The 21521-nt window shown below is 55.4% G+C and overlaps 3 protein-coding genes across 4 annotated transcripts; all 3 read left to right on the forward strand.

Moving 5' to 3' along the window:
* Positions 1-349: 349 nt before the first annotated feature.
* Positions 350-5467, forward strand: DPH2 (diphthamide biosynthesis 2). Of its 2 annotated transcripts, XM_054572102.1 has the most exons (6): positions 350-643; positions 863-975; positions 1225-1448; positions 1683-2369; positions 2453-2629; positions 2711-5467. In XM_054572102.1, exons 1-6 carry the CDS (start codon positions 497-499, stop codon positions 2833-2835), a joined length of 1473 nt encoding a protein of 490 aa, XP_054428077.1. In that variant the 5' UTR covers positions 350-496; the 3' UTR covers positions 2836-5467. The 2 variants fall into 2 exon arrangements, with proteins under 2 accessions (XP_054428077.1, XP_054428078.1); XM_054572103.1 differs by lacking the exons at positions 350-643; positions 1225-1448 and having other exon boundaries at positions 897-975.
* Positions 5468-7031: 1564 nt separating this feature from the next.
* ATP6V0B (ATPase H+ transporting V0 subunit b) lies at positions 7032-10334 on the forward strand. The gene is made up of 8 exons (XM_054571620.1): positions 7032-7203; positions 7980-8028; positions 8248-8331; positions 8462-8539; positions 8738-8807; positions 8921-8972; positions 9125-9315; positions 10044-10334. Exons 1-8 carry the CDS (start codon positions 7137-7139, stop codon positions 10068-10070), a joined length of 618 nt encoding a protein of 205 aa, XP_054427595.1. The 5' UTR covers positions 7032-7136; the 3' UTR covers positions 10071-10334.
* A 1146-nt stretch (positions 10335-11480) lies between these two features.
* Positions 11481-21145, forward strand: B4GALT2 (beta-1,4-galactosyltransferase 2). The gene is made up of 7 exons (XM_054571621.1): positions 11481-11533; positions 13189-13544; positions 13759-13994; positions 16941-17131; positions 17328-17450; positions 17566-17670; positions 20289-21145. The coding sequence occupies exons 2-7, from the start codon at positions 13241-13243 to the stop codon at positions 20437-20439; spliced, it is 1110 nt and encodes a 369-aa protein (XP_054427596.1). The 5' UTR covers positions 11481-11533; positions 13189-13240; the 3' UTR covers positions 20440-21145.
* Positions 21146-21521: the final 376 nt, after the last annotated feature.

The raw sequence follows: 21521 nt of genomic DNA on the forward strand, positions 1-21521 counted from the left end.
TGGAGACGCTGGAGCTGCTCAAGCTGCAGTAGTTATTTTCTGGGAGTGGGTGTTTCTGAGGGCGGGCAGCGGGCCAAACTCAAAAACTCCCAGCGGCTGGAAAGGAGGGCCCGAGGAACTACAACACCCATAAGGCTCCGCGCCTCCTCCTGAAGCACTTCCGATTGGCCTTGGGCTCTGAGGCTGACCATTGGTTGTGGGCGGTTTGGTGGCGAGGATTGGAGGGCGGGAGCCGTGCTGGTCTAAGATTGGTACAATTGCTATCAGGCCTGCCTTAAAAACCCGGAAGTAATATCTCCGGTTGGCTCACGTGTGGTGGCTATTTACCAGTTTGGCTTGTGGAGGGCTAGCATCCGCGTTGTGGACCGGTCCCTCACTCCTCTCCCTCACCAAGCGACTCTGACCCACTGAAGGCCGCTTTTGAGGACACGAGGACGGGGGAGGACACGAGGACGGGGGAGGTCCCCGCTGCCTCCCGCCACCTAAGCCGTGCTTCATGGAGTCTACATTCAGCAGCCCCGCCGAGGCGGCACTGCAGCGGGAGGCGGGGGCCGCGGGGCTGCTCACTCCTCTTGCGGACCTGGACCGAGTATACGAGCTGCAGCGAGTCGTGGGATTTGTCCGCGACCTGGGGTGTGAACGGGTGAGGGCAGGCTAGGAAGGAGTGGCTTACCTTTCTGGGGGTGGGTCTCCCAGAGGATCAGGATCTTGGGGTAATTCTGTGAGGATGGCGGTGTAGGGGAGGTGCCCCTCTGGGATGAGGGGCTTTGAAGGTTGGTTGGGTAGGGACTCTGGAAAGATTTTCCTTGAAGAAACCCCAGGTGAAAGAGGCCGTTTCTGACTACGTGATTTATGCTTACAGGTGGCTTTGCAGTTCCCTGACCAACTATTGGGAGATGCTGGGGTTGTGGCTGCACGACTGGAGGAGACCTCGGGGTCAAAGATGTTCATTCTGGGAGACACGGCCTATGGCAGGTGTGAACTTGAGCTTAAGGGTGGAGCATAGGGTAGACCTAGGGATGCAGGGTTTGTGGTGTTTCCCCTCTGTAACAGGGTACCTGCCCCTAATGGCTGCGTTTCTCTTTGATGATGACTGGCTTCCTGATACTAGCTTTTCTCAATGACAGTGTCTTTCCATGACATTTTTTTTTATGGCCACATTTCCCATCAATGACGGCAACGCTTCCTGATGAAACCCCTTTCACTAACGGTTCTCCCCTACAGCTGCTGTGTGGATGTGCTGGGTGCTGAGCAGGCTGGAGCTCAGGCCCTTGTACACTTTGGCCCTGCCTGCTTAAGCCCTCCAGCCCGCCCACTGCCTGTGGCCTTCGTCTTTGGTCAGCGTTCTGTGGCCTTGGAGCTCTGCGCCAAAGCCTTTGAGGCCCAGAACCCAGACCCGGCATGTCCGGTGGTGTTGCTGAGTGAGCCGGCCTGCGCCCATGCCCTGGGTGAGGAGTTTTGCCTGTGCTTGCAGGGAGGGTGGGTCAACTACTCTGTGCCTTATTTCCCCATAGAGAGCTCCCATTAGGGCCTTTACCCCAGCTTTTGCTCTTCTTCTTCTTCTTTTTTTTTTTTAAATTGTATTTTTTTGCCTTTGATTTTGTGTCACACTTGGTCTTCTGGGGAGTAGGGGAGCTCTTGCCTTGCCAGGCCCCAACCCTGACACTACCTTCTTCTTCCAGAGGCATTGGCCACTCTACTGCGCCCGCGGTACCCGGACCTGCTTGTCTCCAGCCCAGCTCTTCCCCTGCCAGAGGGCTCCCTCAGTGCAGGGGCTCCTGAGCCCCTGGAGCGTTTTGGGCGTCGCTTCCCCCTGGCCCCAGGGAGGTGTTTGGAAGAGTATGGGGCTTTCTATGTGGGAGGCTCTGGGGCCAGCTACGACCCTGACCTCGACCCTGACCTGAGCCGGCTGCTCTTAGGTTGGGCACCAGAGCGGCCCTTCTTCTCCTGCTGCCCAGACACTGGGAGGACTCACGATGAAGGCGCCCGGGCTGGGCGGCTAAGGGCACGTAGACGATACCTGGTTGAGAGGGCCAGAGATGCTCATGTGGTGGGGCTGCTGGTGGGCACATTGGGAGTGGCCCGACACCGTGAGGCCTTGGCACACTTGCGGAACCTGACGCAGGCTGCTGGCAAGCGTAGCTATGTGTTAGCCCTGGGGCGGCCCACACCTCCCAAGCTTGCTAACTTCCCTGAGGTAGATGTCTTTGTGCTGTTGGCCTGTCCTCTTGGTGCCCTGGCTCCTCAGCCTTCTGGTAGTTTCTTCCGGCCTGTATTGTCACCGTGTGAGCTGGAGGCTGCCTGCAACCCTGCCTGGCCGTCTCCAGGCCTGGCTCCCCACCTCACACACTACGCGGACTTACTGCCTGGTGAGTGGTGGGGCACTGCCTGAGCTGGAAACACTTGGGGCATGGAATCAGGAGCCGGTATGTATCAACTTTCTCCCTCCTAGGCTCTCCTTTCCACGTGCCCCTCCCACCACCTGAGTCGGAACTGTGGGACATCCCAGATGTGTCACTCATTACTGGGGAGCTCCGACCCCCACCTTTCCGGAAACCATCAAATGATCCTGGATGCTCAGCCTTGACCCCGCGACCTCAGCTGGAGCTGATTGAGAGCAGCCCTGCAGGTAAGTGTGCCAAGTCTCCACTGCCATCCACACTCATTCCCCAGATTCAGCCCACTCAGCTTCAGTCCCCTCCCTTTGCAGCTGCATTCCTGTGTTCCCGGAGCTGGCAAGGGCTGCAGCCTCACCTGGGTCAGACACCAGTGACAGGAGCCGTGAGTGGAAGAAGAGGAATTGCCATCGCCTATGAGGATGAGGGAAGCAGCTGATATCATGCGGGTCCAGACACACAGATGGAGTTAAGAATCACTGCTCACCATTTCAGTCCTGGGCACTTCAGGAGCTGTGGGCTTCGGTGTAGATATTGCCAAACCTAAGAACCACACCATGCACAACCAGTCCTGAAAACGGCACAGAAATGACATCAAGAAACCCTGATCACAAAGATAGGAATTTCTTAAGGGAGTAAACCCCGAGTTCCCGAGGAACATGCACTTTCCCAAGAAGCACAACAAGAAGGGCCTGAAGAAGGTGCAGGTCAACAATCCCAAAGCCATGAGCGCATGTGCTGAGGCTGTCAAGGCTCTCGTAAAGGCCAAGGAGGTCAAGCCCAACATCCCAAAACATGATAGCCGCAAGCTAAGTTGACTTGCCTACATTGCTTGCTCCAAGGTTGGAAAACATGCTCATGCCCACATTGTCAAGGGTCTCAGGCTCTGCTGGCCAATGTCCAAGGCCAAGGCTCAAACAAAGCCTCAGGCTGTGGCTCAGGCTCCTTAAAGGTGCCCAGGCCCCCACGGAGGCTCCACCCACAATAGAGGCCTCTGTCTGCCTACGTGTGGATGGAAGAACCGGAGTGACCCCTTGGCTTCTGTCTCCATGGAGCTGGTGACCTATGCTATTTGTACAAATAAACCAGAGGCAGGATCTGTAAAAAAAAAAAAAAAGAAAAAATCACTGCTAAGACTTTTCAGCACTCCATGTAGTGACCTCACACCTCTACCAGGATCCTTAAAAGAGCCTTGAAATAGGGCAGACAGCCCGTCACTGAAGATAGGATCCAGCTCTGTCCTCTCCTGGCATGGCATAAAGCTTAGCACATACTGGCTTAGTAAATGTGGAGGGTTTCTCAACCTTGGTACAGCTGACATTTTAGACCAGATAAATCTTTGTTGTGAGGGGCTGTTCTGTAAATTGTAGCACGTTCAGCATCATCCCTGGTTTCTGCCCACTAGATGCCAGTAGCATACCTTTTCCCAATTGTGATAATCAAAAATGTCTCCAGACGTTTACAAATGTGCCTTGTGGGGGCAACATTGCCCCAAGTTGAGAACCGCTGGGCTACACTTGTGCTGTCCAGTATACCGGCCACTAGAAATGTGGCTAACAAACATAGTTTAACTAAGATTAAAAATTCAGTTTCTCGATCATACTAGTCACATTTCACTGTTCAGATAACCACGTAAGAGGGCAGCACAGCTATAGGACATTTCCACTGTCACAGAAAGGTCTGTTGGGCAGTGCTGGTGTGTACTGACTCATTTCTCAGGGAGAGCACAGAAATGATACTTTTAATGATACTTTTAAGCAATAAACCAGATACTTTTTCTTCTGTTTATTTTTCTTCATCAAAAACTGCAGGTCCTACACAGGTCCTGTGAGTGGAAGTTTGAATTGTATTTGATTGGATTCCTGCCCTCAAAATGTAATTTGGAAGAGAGGCAGTTAAATAGGCAATTACCACACAGTGAAACATTGCTCTCTGTGAGGAGGGAAACCCACAGGGACAGCTGGACCCTAAAATAAGCTTCCCAGAGGGAAGATACCTAAGTTGAGTCTCTTGAAAGGAAAAAAAATTATCAGGAGAGAAAGAGTAAAAAGGACATTTGACTAAAGGCTTCATGCTGCTTGAACACACAGGCATGAACCAGCATGGTGGTCGCTTCAAGCAGAGTGGAGTTGTCAGACCCTAAGAGTTGACAGGGCTGAAGTGAAACAACTCACTTCTCTTTTCCTTAAATTTTTTATTGATTGATTTTAGAGAAAGGAAGGGAGAGAGCAAGAAACATCAATTTATTTTTCCATTATTTATGCATTCATTAATTGCTTTTGTGTGCCCTGACAAGATCAAACCTGCAACCTTGGCATATTGGGATGATGATGCTCTAACCAACTGAGTTTCAGCCAGGACCTATAACTTCTTTGATCTCCACGTGTTTTGAGAATCTGGGCATACTGGCATTGTCCAGGTTGTTGAAGAAATAGGTAAACAAGGAGGATATGGTCCCTACCCTTAGCGATTGCCCAGTCTACTGGTAGAGAGAGCTGTAAACTGACCATGGTAACCGCGACAAGGTGGGCACCAAATATGGATTCTACAAACCTTTTTTTACAACCAAAATATTAAATCCTGATTAAGGTGTAAGATACACACACAACATAAATACCTGAAAAAAACAATGAAAAAAGATGCAACTTTAAATATGTTAAAATGTATATCACTATATAGCAAACTCTTACATCAAAATTGGAAGGTATGCCCTGGCTGACTGGATTGAGTACTGGCCTGTGAACCAAAAGGTTGCTGCTTTGATTCCCAATCAGGGTACATGCCTGGGTTTGGGGCTGGGTCCCCAGTAGGGAGGCACGTGAGAAGGAAGATGCAACTGACCAACATATCTCTCGCACATTGATGTTTCTCCCTCCCTTCCTTTCTCTAAAAATAAACCCTTCTGAAAAAATTAAAGAGATCAACCAATTGAGAAGATATATATTGCAATAGTATAAGCATCTTTAAAATATATGCATCGATGTTTGGACATCTCTGAGAGAAAAGTTAAACATAGAGTGCAAAGAAATACGTATGAAATCTGAACAAAGTAAGATATTTAGAAAATGATATGTATGTGTATAAATATATTTGGAAATTCAACACTTACAAAGTGAATAAAATGTTTATAAATAGTATGTAGAAATTAAACACTTTGTAGATGAAAATTCAATTAATACAAATTTCGTCTATCAACTGGAGTTTGAAAGAATAGGAATAATGTTGCTGGTGAGTATATTTTTTTGTGTAAATTTTAATAAAAATCAAAAAATTTCAACATATTAATAAAAACTTTTTTCAATTACAGCTTACATTCAATATTTTGTATTAGTTTCAGGTGTACAGCATAGTGGTTAGACAATCATATACTTTGTCAAGTGTTCCCCCCATACTTCCAGTACCTGCTTCGCATCATACCTAGTTATTACAATATTACTGACTATATTCCCTATGCCGTACTTTATCTCCCCTTGACTATTTTGTAACTATCAATTACAAACATGTATTGAACTCCCACTGTGTGCCAGGCACTGGAAATACAATAGTGAGATCAAGAAATCCTTTCATGGTGCTTACGTTCTCATGGGTGGGGGAGAGATGGACAACAGAAACACTCAGCATGCGAAATAATGGTTAAGTGTTACGGAGAAATATAAAGCTGGGAAAGGAGTGTTAGGGAGGGGTGTCACAGTATTAAACAGGATGGTCAGAGAAAGCCTTTTGAAGAAGGTGAAAGGAGACTGAAAGGGAGTTACAGATTGAGCCACCTGGATAATTTGAAGAAGCAGAGAGAACAAGTGCAAGGCCAGTGCCAGGAGAGTATGACCAGTATGTTCACGGAGTAGCAAGGATGTCAGTGCAGGCAGAGGCGTTAGTAGGTGAGTGGTAGAGGTGGAGTCTGGAGCTTTGGGAGAAACCTAGTAGGCAATTGAAGGGACTATTATGGCTTTGAAAGTGAAATTAAACAGGAGAGTGCAGATCTTGCTGAAGTTTCATAAGGATCACCCGGGCAGAGCGGGGAGCGCAGAGCAGGCACGCTAGCTGGTCTCAGGGTTAGGGAAACCTTCCTGGAGAATGATTTCTTCTTTTTTTTTTAATTTTATTTTTAAATCATGTTTATTCTATTATAGTTGTCTCAATTTTCCCCCCTTTGCTCTTCTCCACCCATCTCACCCGCACCCCCGCTCCCACAGTCAATTTCCACTCTGGCATAATGATTTCTGAGGACCCACAGCGTTAGCCAGACCTTAGGGTGAGTTAAGCAAAGCCCTGCCGGGCAGAGGAAAGCGACTGAAGACGAAAGCAGACACCCTAGCGGAACTGGGAAGGAAGGCAAGGGCGAGGCCCGTGGGATCCGGGGTGGCTCGGGGGCTACGCTCGCGGAGGCCCCGAGCAGGCTCAGGTGTAAAGCAGGTCGGAGAGTCAGAGCTGAGAAGAACCGGCCCTGGAGAGGCAAGAGGGACCGGTGAGAGGCCGAGGTACTTAAAAGGGCGCCGGAGCCTCCTCTGAAGCACAAAACTACAACCACCACAAGTCTCAGCGCCTGGAGTTCCTGCGTCGCCTAGTATTGGAGCGGCGGGGTCGCACGGCCTGGCCCCGGGTCACGTGGTGCCGGCACGTCACGTGGGCGAGTCAGGTGACGGTGCGGGGCGGACAGACTGACTGCGGGGCGGACGGTGGACGCAGGGACGCAGGTTTAGCTCTGTCCCCACCGACCCGTGCCCCGCCGTCGTTGCCGCCATGACGGGACTGGCGCTTCTCTACTCCGGGGTCTTCGTGGCCTTCTGGGCCTGCATGATCGTCGTGGGTGAGGCCGGGCCCTGGCGGGCGGGGCCGGCTTCGGGGCCGAGCTAGCCGGTCTGGAGCCCATCGGGGGACGTGGGGTTCAGGGAATCCTGGGCTCCAGCGCGGGCTCTGCACCCCGGGCTCCGGTACTTGCCTCACGCCTGTCGGGGCTTCTGACCCCGACAGAGGAGACCCGGATCTCCAGCTGTTTGAGGAAGGGTGCGGGCGGGGGTAGGTGGGGTCCGCGGAAGCCGCCCAGGTCGCTTTCTCCTTTCTCCCCTGTGTCGCGGCTGCCGTCCCTCTCTTGCTCCAGAGCCGGCCTCTCTAGTTCCTCTTTTTCTCTAGTCGTTTAGCTCCCCCTCGCTCCCGTCCCCAGCTTGTTGGGTAAACAGCGGCGCCCCCTGGGCTGGCGGGATCCGGTGGAGCCTGGCCAGGGCTCTCCCTCTGCTCCCTTCCTCCAGGGTGTTCAGGCCTGCGAATGCTGCCCGGGAAACGTCTTGGTCTGGGAGGTGGTGTCACTGAGTGAGATGTTACCGGGGGAGTGGCAGAACACGGAGGCCTGAGCCGAGGCATCTGTACAGACAGACGTGCTTTCCCGGCGGGGAGGGGGGTAGGGGCAGCCTGAGAACTGTCCCTTGACTTAGGTGTAGGCAGACCTTTGAGGAGGTAGCCCATCAGTTGGGCATAAACTTCATGTCTAAGTTGGGAGCTCCTCCCTCCTTCCCTCTCTCCCTCCCTCCCTCTCTCTCTCTCTCTCAAGAGCGGCCCCTAACACCTTTTTTTCTTTCACTGCTGCAGGGATTTGCTACACCATTTTTGACTTGGGCTTCCGCTTTGATGTGGCATGGTAAGGGAAGGCAGGGAGAGGCTTCCCCTAGGAGCTGCTTCCCTGCAGCCTGCCTTCCCTCATTTGAGCCCTCTCCTGCACCCCATTCCAGTTGCCCGGGATATGGACCTTTGGAAGACATGAAGTCTTTTGTTGTAGCAGCCAGTGCTGGTGGGGTTGCGGGTGTGGGAAGGTGAATCCACAAATGCTCAATTGCTTTCTTCCCTGTCTCCACACCAGGTTCTTGACAGAGACTTCCCCCTTCATGTGGTCAAACCTGGGCATTGGCCTAGCTATCTCCCTGTCTGTGGTTGGGGCAGCGTGGTGAGTGTTGGGGTGGTGTGATTGGAGGGGGGCGAGTGACTCATAGCAGGTGGTGTCATTGGACCCTTAGTCACCCTGAGGGCACTGACAAGGTTGGCCTCTGCTCATTGGTTTCTTATCCTTCCACCAGGGGTATCTATATTACTGGCTCATCCATCATTGGCGGAGGGGTAAAGGCCCCTAGGATCAAGACCAAGAATCTGGTCAGGTAAGGTAGGGACCTGCTGTCAGAACCGGCGCATTGGGAGCTGCCTGTTTGTGTGACCTGACATTCTCTTCCTGACCAGCGTCCTGATGGGGTGGGATGCTAGTGGGGCACAGGTGGCTGGGGACTGTGTGAGGAGGAAGGTTGGTTTCTTTCTCATCTCTTTGTCTTCTCAACCCCCTTTGCCGCCGCCACCACCAGCATCATCTTCTGTGAGGCTGTAGCTATCTATGGCATCATCATGGCAATTGTCATCAGCAACATGGCTGAGGTATGGAGGACCAGGGTGGGTTGGGCATCCATTCCAGTGTGTTATATACATTGCTTGGGAAAGGGAGAAGGGTGCAGAGGGTGGTTTCTGATTACTTTCTGTGCCTCCCTCAGCCTTTCAGTGCCACTGACCCCAAAGCCATTGGCCATCGAAACTATCATGCAGGTAGGTTGGTGTGTAAAGGCAAAAACTAGGGTACGTGCATTTTCCTTCCCGCCTGTAGTTGAGGCTCCCCATTTTGATACTGTCACCTACTTTGGCCTGCTTGGCACAGTTGGGCTAGTATTGGCCTCAACACTCCCTTTCTGTGCCCCCAGGCTACTCCATGTTTGGAGCCGGCCTCACAGTGGGCTTGTCTAACCTCTTCTGTGGAGTCTGCGTGGGCATTGTGGGCAGTGGAGCCGCCCTGGCCGATGCACAGAACCCCAGCCTCTTTGTGAAGATTCTCATCGTGGAGATCTTTGGCAGTGCCATCGGACTCTTTGGGGTCATCGTTGCAATCCTTCAGGTGCCGAATCTGGGGGAGCCTCTATCCATGTCCCTAACCCAGCTTCACCCTCCTCCCAGAGGAGCTGCTGCAGTGCCCTCTTCTCCGCCTGTAACCGTAGACCCCCTGAACAGTCCATCACCTCATTCCCATTTTCTGGTTTCCCCCTTCGGAAGCTTTCAATTTAATTTTGTTTTTAACCTGGAAATACTGATACTGTTCTGTTTTCCCTGTTGCTTTGTGTCTGTATGTTTCATTTCATCTCGTTTTGTTCTGTTATTTTGTCCCTGTGGGTTGGGACCTTGTCTGTTCACATCAGTCTGTCCTAATGTGTTTGTGTTTAGCAGGGCCTGTGCGTATCCGTGTTGTCAGACAGCGTGTCTGACTTGTGTGTCTTACCTGTCTGACCGTGTGTGAGTTTGTGGCTAAGGATCAGCCTGAGGGTCTGAGAGTGACTGTGGGTACCTGACTGGGTTGATTCTTGGGGACTGGCACTGTCCATATGCCACTTCCTTCCATCTTTCTGTCCCACAGCCTAACTGCGGTTGTCTCACTGTCCCTGCTCATCTGTGTGTGTCTGGCATAGCATATCCATTCTGGTTCAGTCGTCCATCTGCTGTCATCTGTCCATCCCACCATGTCCATCTGTCCATGACTTCGTTAGGTCTGATCTTTTGTCACTTGTCACCATCTTGCCTATTCCTCTGTCTCTGATTTCTCCTGTTTTTATTTCTTTATTTTTTTTGCAGACCTCCAGAGTGAAGATGGGTGACTAGGTGATCCGTGTGGGTGGGGCCGTGCCCCACTCTTATTTATTTGTGGTTTTCCTGGGACAGCTGGAGCTGTGTCCCTTTAATGGGGCCTGGTGTTCTGGGCCCTCCCTGCACTCACTTCTCGCTGCCCGTCCACGTGGAGGCACTGCCTGACCGGACCCTCTGTGGGGAGTGGGCTGCTGATGACTGTGCAGCTGTGCACCTGTGTCCCGCCTCCACCCCCACCCTGTCTTTGCAATGTTTGTGAAATAAATGTGGTATTCGTCTGGGTCAGTGTTGCTTCTGTTGCCCTCCTTCACCGCCTTCCACCTAGGGGTCAACAGGCCTGTAGGCCTCAACCTCATGCCAGCCTCTTGCCACTCATACATACTGTTTCTGCTCTGGACAGAGCTGGCCCCTGAGTGGGATGGGAGGGGTGCTGGGCTGAGGACCCTGTGCCCCTGAACATCTGTGTTGAAGGACAGGAGGGAGTGGGGGTGGGAGGGGGGTGTAGGTATGGCCCCAGGTGTTTGTGGGGGGAAGTGTCCTAGTCCCATACCCTTGGAGTTCTGTCTGCAAAACCCAAATTGGCCGTATCTACTTACGTGGCTCTACCCTCAGGCATCCATCACTCTGTACCCTAGTGGGGCTTGAAGCTCATTCATTTGCTTCCGCCTATCCCGGTAACATCCCCTGCCACTGACTAATTTGATTCCTTGTTCCTAGGGCCTTGTCTAGCTACTACCATTCCTGTCCAGTCTAACCCAACCTCCTGTTACCCTAGAAGCCCCAACCATAAACTTTTGCCATGCTTTTAAAGTATCCTGCCCAACTAGCGCCCCTCCCCCAGGCCCCTGGCACACCTTTTAATAATGCTCCCATCCTTGAGTTGCCAAATCCCTAACCTCCCTGCCCTAGTCACGCTGCTCTTTGGCTGAGTTTGCGCTTCAACCCAGACCCCGGTCCCCCGTGATGGGTTTGATCTATCCATACCCTGTCCGGTTCGCACCTCGAGTCCAACCATTTGGATGAGCCCGAGCGATTTCTTACGCCCCTCCGCGGTCCTGTGCCACCTGCATCCCCTCGCTACGCTGTGCTCGGCCGCGGGCAGGGGCGGGCGTCGGAGGCGCGCCGCGGATACGGGCGCGCAGGAGGCGGGGGCCGCGGGGGCGCGCGCGCGGGCGCGCAGGCCAGGCCTGCCTCTCTGAGGCTCCGTAGAGCGGGAGGGAGGTGGCAGTACTGTGGTCCTTCGGCCCGCCGGTCCGTGGGTCTGCCGGGCCGCGCGGTCCCGCCCTGCCCCCCGGGGCGGCTCCGCACCATGGCCCGCAGCGGCGGTGGGAGGCGGCCCGGGGGCTGCGGGGGCCGTGGGGACCGCTGACCGGGCGGCGGGAGGCGGCGGGGCCGGGCCATGGGGGACGGAGCCGTCTGCAGCCGCCGGAGCCGGGAAGCCAGCCCCAGCCGGAGCGGCGCCCCCTGTTGAGCGCCGGGTGAGACGGGGACGCGCGTGGCCCCCAGCCCAGGGCCCCGAGATCCCAGAACCCGCCCGCGATCCCCGCCCAGCACCCGGTGAGAGGCGATAGCGGCCAGACCCCGGCCTGGCATTACCTCACCCCACCCCCATCCCTCGGCTCCCCCCAGCTCTTCTGCCCGCCCCCAGCTGGCCTCCTTTATTGTTCCTGATCGCCCTGGCCTCGAGACACGGGGAGGCGCTCCCTCACGTTTCTCCGTGCCTCGGCCCCTACCTCGCATCCACTCCCCCAATCCACGCCCCCCACCCCCAGGCCCTCCACACCCTCCCAGTCTTTGCTGCCTCCCCCATCCCGGGATGCCACGTGTCCAGGCGGCTCAGCCTTCCAGTCCTGCCCAAATCTATCTCACTGCTGGGCGGTCAGCCTGACTCATAACCCCTACCCCGAGGAGGGGTGAGAATGTTTGCACGTGGGGCCAGGTGTTGTGAGATGCCTGGGAGCTTGTAGGTATGGCTGTGTAAGTGCAGGACCAGCGGCTTTGTTTGTGAGTGTGTAACTCGTGTGTGTTACTGTTACTGCCATCTGGGTGTGTCTGTATGTAGTTCTCTGTTTCTGAGTACAGGTGACTATAGCTGGGCCCAAGGGTGTCTGTATAGTCGTGTGATAATGTGCATGGGCCCAAGGGTGTCTGTGTGGTTGTGTGACAGCGTGTATCTGAGTGAGACTCACTCTGCTTCCTGAAGCGCTGCTAGAAGTGGCCACGGAAGTGTTGCTGTTCTGTTGCACCCACAGCTGGAGCTGTGGCCCAGGCAGGACTCTTTCCTTCCGTGCTGAGTGCTGCACCTCTGTCCACAGGGCTCAGGTGTCCTCTGTTCTGGGACTCAGACCAGCAGTGCTGGGCAGGCCCCAGAGAGTTCATCCCAATCTTTGAGGTGTTTGGGGAGGGGTATCATGTGCCCCACCCGCTATTTTGACCTCTTGCTCCAGAGGGAAGGGACCTCATAAATACCCTGCCCTTATATCTGGGCCATCTGGATGTGCTGAGGGCCACTTCCCAGCCTGGTTCCAACTGGCCTGGCCTGCTTGCCCCCGGAACCTGTTTGACCAAACCACTGCGCACCGAGCTCCTGGCAGGACTAAGTGAAGCCATGAGCACAAAGCTCAGTAAATGGTCTCCCTCCCTCAGACCATGAGTCCTGGGATGAGGATGCTGCCCTGTGGGGTGTCTGTTCTCTGGGGCGCAGGCACACGTGTTGGTCTGTAGGTACATGTGTTTCCATGTTTAGGAATGAACGAACCGGGTGGTCAAAATGTGTCCATGTTCCTGGGAATACATGGGTGTGTGTACATGTGTGTAAAGTCGTGCAATCGGGGCATGTACTTGAGTGTGAGGGTATGCGAGGCCGTGCTTGCGTGTGTGTCAGTGAGGACAAGGAGAGCGAGCGTATGTGGGTAAGTACTCAGCTGTGGGAAGGTGTGTGGGCAGTGAGTTGCTGGAGACTGTATGTGTGTTTATTTGCAGGTAGAATTTAAGTCCGTGAGTGTCACAGGTATAAGCAGGTAAGCGTGAGGCAGCGGGTCCATGCGTGTGAGCAGTGGGCAGGACGTGGGTAGGTAGTCTTGCCTATCTGGCCCTGACCTGCTGTGTCGCTTCCTTTCCTACCTCCGCGCAGGCCGGCAGCCGGATGCCCGGGCCCACTGGGCGGGCCAGAGGCCACCTGCGGGATGAGCAGACTGCTGGGGGGGACGCTGGAGCGCGTCTGCAAGGCCGTGCTCCTTCTCTGCCTGCTGCACTTTCTCGTGGCCGTCATCCTCTACTTCGACGTCTACGCCCAGCACCTGGCCTTCTTCAGCCGCTTCAGTGCCCGAGGCCCTGCCCGAGCCCTTCACCCAGCTGCCAGCAGCAGCACCAACTGCTCCCGGCCCAACACCACGGCCCCCAGCTCCGGGCTCCCCGAGGCCCCCAGTGTCCGGCCTGGCCCCACGGCTCCCATCCTGCCGCCCTGTCCCGACTCGCCACCTGGTCTTGGTGAGCCTGCAGGGTAGGGCTTGCCTGTCGGGGTGTGCAGAGGACCTAACCATTTTGACTGGGGGAATGGAGTCTTGACCAGTGGGGGTACCAAGGGTACAGGTCTGCTGTAAGAGGGCTATTCCTCGGGTTCCCTTGCGCACCCCTGGAGGGAGAGGGCTGGGGTCCCTGGATTCTGATGAAGGCCTGATCCCTGCCATCGTCCTGCCTGCAGTGGGCCGGCTGCTGATTGAGTTCACCTCACCCATGCCACTGGAGCGGGTACAAAGGGAGAACCCAGGGGTGCTCCTGGGTGGCCGCTATACACCGCCCGACTGCACCCCAGCCCAGAGAGTGGCGGTCATCATCCCCTTCCGACACCGGGAGCACCATCTACGCTACTGGCTCCACTATCTGCACCCCATCCTGAGGCGACAGCGGCTGCGCTATGGCATCTATGTCATCAACCAGGTGTGCTGTCTGTGACCTCCAGACTGGGCACTAGCCACCAGGGAACCCACAAGCACCTGTGGGTGTGGAGCCCATGTGCCCATTGGTGCTTATGTGGGTTTAGGGGCATTCATGGGCCCCTGTCAGCCCATGTCTGTGTGGGTATGTGAATTACCTGTGGGGGTACATGGGTGTCAGGATGCACATAGGAAGGTTTGCTTATGCATGAAGGGGAATACATGCATGTGTGTTGGCATGCACACTGGCGGGTGTGTGCATGGCCTTAATGTGGATGAGCCCCCGTGTTTACCTGTGGTGGGCTCCACCCTGTGGTGGTGGAGGCCCAGGGTCTGCTGGCGCCGAGGTGATGTTGAGGGCCCGAGGAGAGGAGTTAGCCCCTGAAAGAGGGGTGGAGTCTCCCTCAGGGCCAAAGCCTGGCCACAGTTGAAGCCCAGGAACTCAGCTCACTGTCAGAGCCCTGCCACAGGCCTGGTGAGGATCTGACGCAGGCCCGCGTCCCCACTGAGAACTCCTAGGCTTGGCCTTGGGTCACTGTAGACTACAGGACAACGGTGTGTGACTGGAGTTGGAACAGGGGGCTGTGGGAGCACCAAGGGGCCTGGTCCAGCCTTGAGCTTGGCAAGTGACAGTTGAGATGGGTCTTGAGGGATGAACAGGCCTCAGCTGGTAGAGGGACTGGAGGAGGGTGGCATTCTAGACAGAGGGACCTGGAAGACCCAGGTTCCAGTGAGAGAGAACTGGTCTCGTGTTCAGGAGTTGTTGGCTGAGGTGTGGGGTCCAAAATGAAGGGTGGAGGAGCTGACGAAGGCCAAATCCCGAAGGGTCTTAAGAGGCATGTTAAGCACTTGAAAGCCAGCCTGAAGGTGGTGGGTATCGTTGTAAGGTTTTAAGGGGAGGAACAAAGTGTATGTTTGCTTATAGAAGGATCGTTCTGATTGCACATGAGGAATGGGATGGAAGGGGGAGGCTAGGGGCAGCATGACCGGCGGGAAGAGTCTATGATGTTGAGGAAAGAAGTGGTGAGTTGAGCAGCAGTTGTGGGTTGAAGGGAAAGATGTGACACAGGTGGTGCGGAGTCAGAAAAGGGAGGCGCCAGGACAGCTTGAGTGCTTCTATCCTGGCCTCTTGCTGTGCAGATGGCTGCGCCTGTGAGCAAAATGGAAACAGGGGAGCTGGACCCGATCTGAGGGAGAGCTCCACTCTGAATCCTTTTCTGCGTGTGATGAATGTGAGCGCCTGGGGGACGTGTGAGAGGAGTGATTAGCAGGCAGTTGGACAAATGAGTCAACGTAGGAGTGAGGTCTGAGGTGGAGAGAGGGGTCTGGGAGCCACAAGTATGTAGATTGTGCCTAAAACAAACACCTTCCAACCTGCCCAAGGAGTGGGGACCCCGAGGGGGAAAGCCAGCACGCAGAGGGCGCGTGGAGAGAGAGCTTGCCACAGAGGCTGCCAAGGTAGGCAAGAAGGGTTTGAGGAGACCCAGGAGAGTGGTGTTCCGGAAGCCCAGGAATAAGTGTCAAGAAGGAAGCATGGCGAGTGCGTGAGCACTGCCGGGGGAGTAAGGAAGGATGTGGACCAAGAAGCGTCCAGTGGATTTAGTAACAAGGTGGGCCCAGCGAGAGCCATTTCAGGGGCATGGTGGGGGCGGAAGCAGATTGCAGTGGGTTGAAGAAGGAATCAGATTTGACAAAATGGAAATAGGCAATTGGAGACAACTCCTTTTAAAAAAAAACAACACAAACCTCACTAACAAGGGACAGCAAAAGGTAGGGTGGTGGCTAGAAGGAGGTTTTTTATTCCAGATGGGAGAGACTGGAGCATGCTTATGAGCCATGTGGGAGAAACCTGGGGCTTCTGGCTGGCAAGAGGTTCTGATGAGCCAGGAAATGGTGGACAACAGCTCCACGGGCTGGTGGGAGAGAAAAGGCAGGGGCGGGGGAGGAAAAAGAATGTGGGCCCTGGGCGGTTCAGTGTCCCAAGGGAGCAGCTCCCACCCCATCGGGCCCAGGCCGGCTGGCGGAGAGGACAGGTCGCTATTCTTCTCCCCTTCTAGAAGGGCCACTCAAAGACCCACCCCCCTTTCCCCTACAGGAGCCTCTCTGGCTTCAGCCTGGAGGTCACAGGGCGGGGCCCCAAGCACTGGCCCATGATTGCCTGTAGGACCTGTGCATGGCATTTTGTTGGGAAACAAGTGAGCCTAGCTTGGTCCTGTCCTGGTCTCAGAGGCTCCCCAGGGAGTTCGCTGTAGCTCCAAATGAGCCAGAGGGGACAGGTGGCTGAGGCTTGGTAGCTCAGTCCCTGTGGTTTCTGCATCTCAGACACCAGCCATTTGGGGCACTGGTTGTTCATCTCACTTTGTGACCGTGCTCAGCAGGGAGGCAGTGGGCTCAGGGCTGCTCATTTCCAGGATCCCCAGTGGCACAGAGGAGACACCTGGCACAAAAAAAACAGGGCCACAGGGCATGCGTGAGTGAAGGAATGATTGAAGTAAGAGCTCTGAAGCACAGTTTAAGTGGACGCTGGCCTGCATGAAGCGCACAGGAGGGAATGGATAATGATACTGTGGCAGGGAGGTTTGGTCAAGGAGGCCTTCCAGACGTGGGTTTGACAAGCAGAGGAGAGCATTCCAAGCAGGGAGAACTGCTGACACCAAGGCCAAGGCAAGAAAGAGTCTGGCATGTTCCGGGACCACTGAGGAGTGTAGTGTAGCTGGGCCTTGGTGTCTGAGGGCAGTGGCCAGAGAGGATACTAGAGCCAGATCATGAAAGGCCTTGAAAGGCCAGGTCCAGGGTCAGGAGCTGGGCTTGATCCTAGGGGTCTGCGGGAGCCACGTAGGGCCTGGGGGATGGGTCTTAGGCCTTTGGAAGCTGCTCCGGACGGTGGTAAAGTGGCAGATGCTTGCCAGTCACAGGCCCAGGGCTGACCTGTCCCCTCCACCAACCCCAGCATGGTGAGGACACCTTCAACCGGGCCAAGCTGCTCAACGTGGGCTTCCTAGAGGCACTGAAGGAGGACGCCACCTACGACTGCTTCATTTTCAGTGACGTGGATCTGGTCCCCATGGATGACCGCAACCTGTACCGCTGCGGCGACCAGCCCCGCCACTTTGCCATTGCCATGGACAAGTTCGGCTTCCGGTGAGAGTTCCCTTTTCAGCTGGACCCAGAACTCCCCACCCCAGTCCCCACCTTCCCCTCCACCCCCGGGCCCTCACTCCCAGCCCCAGTGCCCCCCTTGCTCCTGGCCCCCGACGCGCTCTCCCCCGCCCCATCTCTGCCCTCTGTCTGGAATCCCGTCAGGCCCCACACTGACGCCCGCACTCCCACCCAATAGACTGCCCTATGCTGGCTACTTTGGAGGCGTGTCGGGCCTGAGCAAAGCCCAGTTTCTGCGAATCAATGGCTTCCCCAATGAGTACTGGGGCTGGGGTGGTGAAGATGACGACATCTTCAACCGGTGAGTAGGGACAAGGTGGGGAGTGGACTGGGTACAGGAGAGGGTGCGGTGCAGACGGGGCGGGGCTCCTTGCCCTTTCTGGTGCCTGCTCCAGACCATCTGTCCCCGTCCCCAGGATCTCCCTGACTGGGATGAAGATCTCGCGCCCAGACATCCGCATAGGCCGCTACCGCATGATCAAGCACGACCGGGACAAGCATAACGAGCCCAACCCTCAGAGGTGACCCCCGGCACTCCTGACCGCAAGGGCCCCTAACCCCTTACTCCCTTGGGTGACCCCCAATGCTGTGGATCCCCAGAGGCGATCCCAAGGCCCCTGAGCCTTGACTCTTAGAGATGAGTCAGCACCTCTGAGTCCTGTTTCCACCTCCCAGCTCAGCCTCGCCCCAGACAGTGCTCACCCGGCCTGATTCCTAGAGGTGACTAAATGTAAAGGCCGGGCTCAGATCGTCACTGAGTAGATTGCATTCCCATCAGGGTCCTCGCAGGCCTCACTTGTGCCAGAGCAGATAGGATGAGCGATACCAGGCACTGGGCTCAGCTCTTAGACCTGGGGCTCAACAAAGGTGGCCGAGCACTGGGTGTGCAGGGTGGGGACTGGGCAAGCGGTAGCGACCCCTCTGAGATTGGAGGAGACGGCTCTGTGTCTGAGGACGTAGCAGTATTTGGTGACTGGGTGTGGCTGACAGAAGTGTCTGAGGGCATGTGAGACATAGAGAAGGGCCTTCCTGACGCTTCAGGGACTGGAGCGTGGCAGCCTTGTGGGCAAGGCGGGCCCAGAGCTGGGTGCCCCACATGAAGTTCATTCTAGGGAGGGAGTCAGGCAGTTGTGGCACAAGGTGACCCGGGCAAGGTGCTGCCCTGGCAGAGTGATGGTGGGAGGCTTCCTGGAGGATGGGATAGTCAACTGGAGTTTGACAACAGTTATTCATTCAACAAATACTTGTCACACACCTCCCTTGGGCACAGTGCTGTATTCACCAGGCTAATGGAGGAGGCCGGTTTGGATAAAAGGAAATAATATATGTAGGAGTCGGGAATGTGAACACACATGGTACGTGCTGAGAGTCCAAAACTCGTGGGTATTAAAATTCCTGAGGCCTGAGACTGACAGTAGAGAGGGTCAGTGCTGGGTATTCGGGGTCTCACATCCCAGGCTGGGAGTTTGTTCCACGGGTGTTTGGGAGTCATGGAAGGGCTTTAAGCAGGGAAGGGGCAAGGCTAGATTTGGGTTTGGAAGCATCACCCTCGGGGCTAGAAGAAAGTGCAAGGCTGGCAGAGCTGCTGGGTGGAGCCGGCGGGAACCCGACAGGCCTAAAGGAGCCAGTGGGGCCCAGGGTTATGCTGGGGGCGAGGCTGCTGCGTCCTGGCTGGAACAGGAGGGTTGTTCTGCTCTGAACCCAGGGTGTAAGAGCGGGAGAGTGCCGCGCTGACGGAGGGTTGATGTTTGGCAGAAGCATGAAGCACCGGGTGCCCAGGGAGCTGATGAAAAAGCAATTCAGATAAAAATTGTGGTGAGCAGGGAAGGGACAAAAGGCTGGGAGAAGAAGCCTCGGGGCATCTGTGAGAGAGCACTCCGTTGGGATGGCTGTAGAGAGGGATCTGAGCTGAGCTCAGAAGGACTGGGAGGATCAAACAGTTGGGATGCAGATGGGAGTGGAGCTCTCTACTCGAAGCACATGCCGGGAGCCTGGGTCCTGTTTCAGGAATAGCCATCGTCGATTGGTGGTGTCGGCCTTGGGTGGGGCAGTGGCGAGACAGCAAGACAGTCTGGCTAAAGGAACTCTGGGGGTGATGGTTCATCCACCAGCTGGTTTGCCTCAAATCTAGCAGTTCTCCTGGTCTCTTCTTCTCCTCACCCTACACAGTCCAACCATCAGCAAGTCATATCAGTGCCAGCCCCCAAACATATCTGAGCCCATCCACTTTTCCCTTTACTACCCTTTCCTTTGTCTGGACTACTGAAGTGACTTCTCAGTGGTTTCCCTGCTTCCCCCTTGCCCTCCCATAGTTCTTGTCCCTCATCCCTCCCTCCCCCAAACTGGGCTAAACATCCCTCGGTATCTTCTTGCTCACGGAATTAAAAAAACCTGCTTCCTCTGACTTACGGAGCCCCACCCATACATGCTGTAACCTCCGAGCTAATCTTACCTGTTTCTCCCCTTGGCCCATTAGCCTCTAACCACTCAGCTGCGCAAATTCCCAGCTGAGGGTCAGCAGGCGCTGTTACCTCTGCCTGGAATGTCCGCCCTCCTGCTCGCAGCAGATGTCACACACCCCTTCCAAGTCAGCCTTCTTGGTCTCCCTCTCCTGTGTCTGTCAGCATTCTGATGTGTTCCTTGTCTGTTACCTGTCTCCCCTAGTGGCATAGACTTGCCATGAGAGGAAGGACCTTGCTGTCCTGTTCATGGCTGTGTCCCTAGTGCTGAGAGTAGAGCCTGGAACATGGGTGTTGCTCAGTAATAGATGGTGAAGGGGTGACTGGAGGATAAGGAACAGAGAAGATGGGGTTTGGGGAGCAAAGGTGACACACTTGATGCATGGCACGTTGCATTTGAGGTGCCTATGGGATGCCCCGTGTCTAGGTCTAAAGCTTAGAAGGAAGGTATGAGATGAAAGATTTGTGAGGGTGTCGCAATTTTGGACTCAAGGGGCCGAGATTTCCGTTTTGAGGGCGGAGGCGAGAGCAAAGGGGCTCCTGGCAGGTGGAGGGTGGAGGGGTGGAAGGAGGACCGAGTCACCCCTGGAAGAAGCCAGGATGGCTTGAGCCTTGGCCTCAGAGACAGATGCTGGGTTTGGTGGTCAGCCCTGATCTGGACTCGCTTGCATCCTATCTAGGTTTACCAAGATTCAAAATACGAAGCTGACCATGAAGCGGGACGGCATCGGGTCAGTGCGGTATCAGGTCCTGGAGGTGTCTCGGCAACCACTCTTCACCAACATCACAGTGGACATTGGACGGCCCCCATCATGGCCCCCTCGGGGCTGACACTAAAGGACAAAGTCTCCTGTGCCAAGGATTGCTGGCCAGAGGACTGACCTACAGCCTGGCTGGTGGCTGTTCTGTGGGGGACCCCCCAGGACTGAGACTCTGGGCTCTGTTTTCTGAGGGTCTTCAATAGGCCCCCCCCAGCTGCACCTGGAAGTTTCAGAACCCACTTTGGGGGCCTTCCCTCCTGAGCAGGCCCCTCAAGTGTGGCCCTCTGGGGCCAACCCTCCTTGCCCCTCCCTCCCCAGCCCAGCTCTTCTTACTGTCAGGGTTGGGCCAGCCCCTGCACTGCCTCACCGAGTGGCCTGGGCTAGGCCACTCCACCTCTCTGTGCCTCAGTTTCCCCTCCCTTGAGTCCTCTCGGGCCTGGAAGAATGGGAGGTATGACAAGGGGGCAGTGCCACTTCCAGGGGGACTTCTCAGACCTGAGGATCCTCCTTGCTCCCAGGGGAGGGGAAACCTTTTTCATTCAACATTGTAGGGGGCAAACTCTGGTGGCCCCGTGCTGAGGAGCAGCTCCAGGAGGGGACCAGAGGGAGTGCTGTGTTACTGCCTGGGATCTTGGGTTGGGCTTTGCATGGGTGGCAGGTGGGGCTTGGATCAGTCAGTCTGGTTCCCACCTCCCTGTCTCAGAGAGAAGGCAGTAGCCCCAGGGCCAGCTTGTGTTTGTATATTGCACAGAAACTTGTGTGGGTGCTTTAGTAAAAAACGTGAATGGAGCAGCCCCTTTGTCTGTTTGGGGATGGGAATATGGGTCCCTGGATCCAGACCCTGGATGTGTTGTGGGGAGGCGTACAGCCCCACCTGTCGGTCTGGCCAGGTCTAGCCCGGGATTCCGCGCCCCCCAGCCCCGGGCCCCTCCAAGAGCAGTGCTCACTGGACTCAGGCCAGCTCTAAGGGCAAATGTTTACCCTGCACTGCCTCTGAGCCAGAAGAGGCAACGGAATAATAAACCCACAGGGCTCAAATTTCTCGGTTCTTCCACCTGTCCCGGAGCTGAAAGTGGCCAGGGATGAGCTCAAAGTATTTGGAACCAGGACCCTGTGGATGGTTCGGACTCCAAAACCACCTAGCAGCTATAG

This window comes from Pteronotus mesoamericanus, unplaced genomic scaffold (assembly GCF_021234165.1).
Source record: "Pteronotus mesoamericanus isolate MK-2021 breed Mesoamerican mustached bat unplaced genomic scaffold, CSHL_Meso_final contig_221, whole genome shotgun sequence".
Lineage (NCBI taxonomy): Eukaryota > Metazoa > Chordata > Mammalia > Chiroptera > Mormoopidae > Pteronotus > Pteronotus mesoamericanus.

What these genes read in the sequence shown, in the direction of transcription:
- DPH2 (XM_054572102.1), top strand. Translation starts at nt 497, where the DNA reads ATGGAGTCTACATTCAGCAGCCCCGCCGAGGCGGCACTGCAGCGGGAG. An exon ending in GCGACCTGGGGTGTGAACGG is followed by an intron (nt 644 to 862) that starts GTGAGGGCAGGC and finishes TTATGCTTACAG; the next exon opens with GTGGCTTTGCAGTTCCCTGA. An exon ending in GGCCTGCGCCCATGCCCTGG is followed by an intron (nt 1,449 to 1,682) that starts GTGAGGAGTTTT and finishes TTCTTCTTCCAG; the next exon opens with AGGCATTGGCCACTCTACTG.
- B4GALT2 (XM_054571621.1), top strand. Translation starts at nt 13,241, where the DNA reads ATGAGCAGACTGCTGGGGGGGACGCTGGAGCGCGTCTGCAAGGCCGTG. An exon ending in CGACTCGCCACCTGGTCTTG is followed by an intron (nt 13,545 to 13,758) that starts GTGAGCCTGCAG and finishes TCCTGCCTGCAG; the next exon opens with TGGGCCGGCTGCTGATTGAG. An exon ending in GATGACGACATCTTCAACCG is followed by an intron (nt 17,451 to 17,565) that starts GTGAGTAGGGAC and finishes CCCCGTCCCCAG; the next exon opens with GATCTCCCTGACTGGGATGA.
- ATP6V0B (XM_054571620.1), top strand. Translation starts at nt 7,137, where the DNA reads ATGACGGGACTGGCGCTTCTCTACTCCGGGGTCTTCGTGGCCTTCTGG. An exon ending in TTCCGCTTTGATGTGGCATG is followed by an intron (nt 8,029 to 8,247) that starts GTAAGGGAAGGC and finishes TCTCCACACCAG; the next exon opens with GTTCTTGACAGAGACTTCCC. An exon ending in TCATCAGCAACATGGCTGAG is followed by an intron (nt 8,808 to 8,920) that starts GTATGGAGGACC and finishes TGCCTCCCTCAG; the next exon opens with CCTTTCAGTGCCACTGACCC.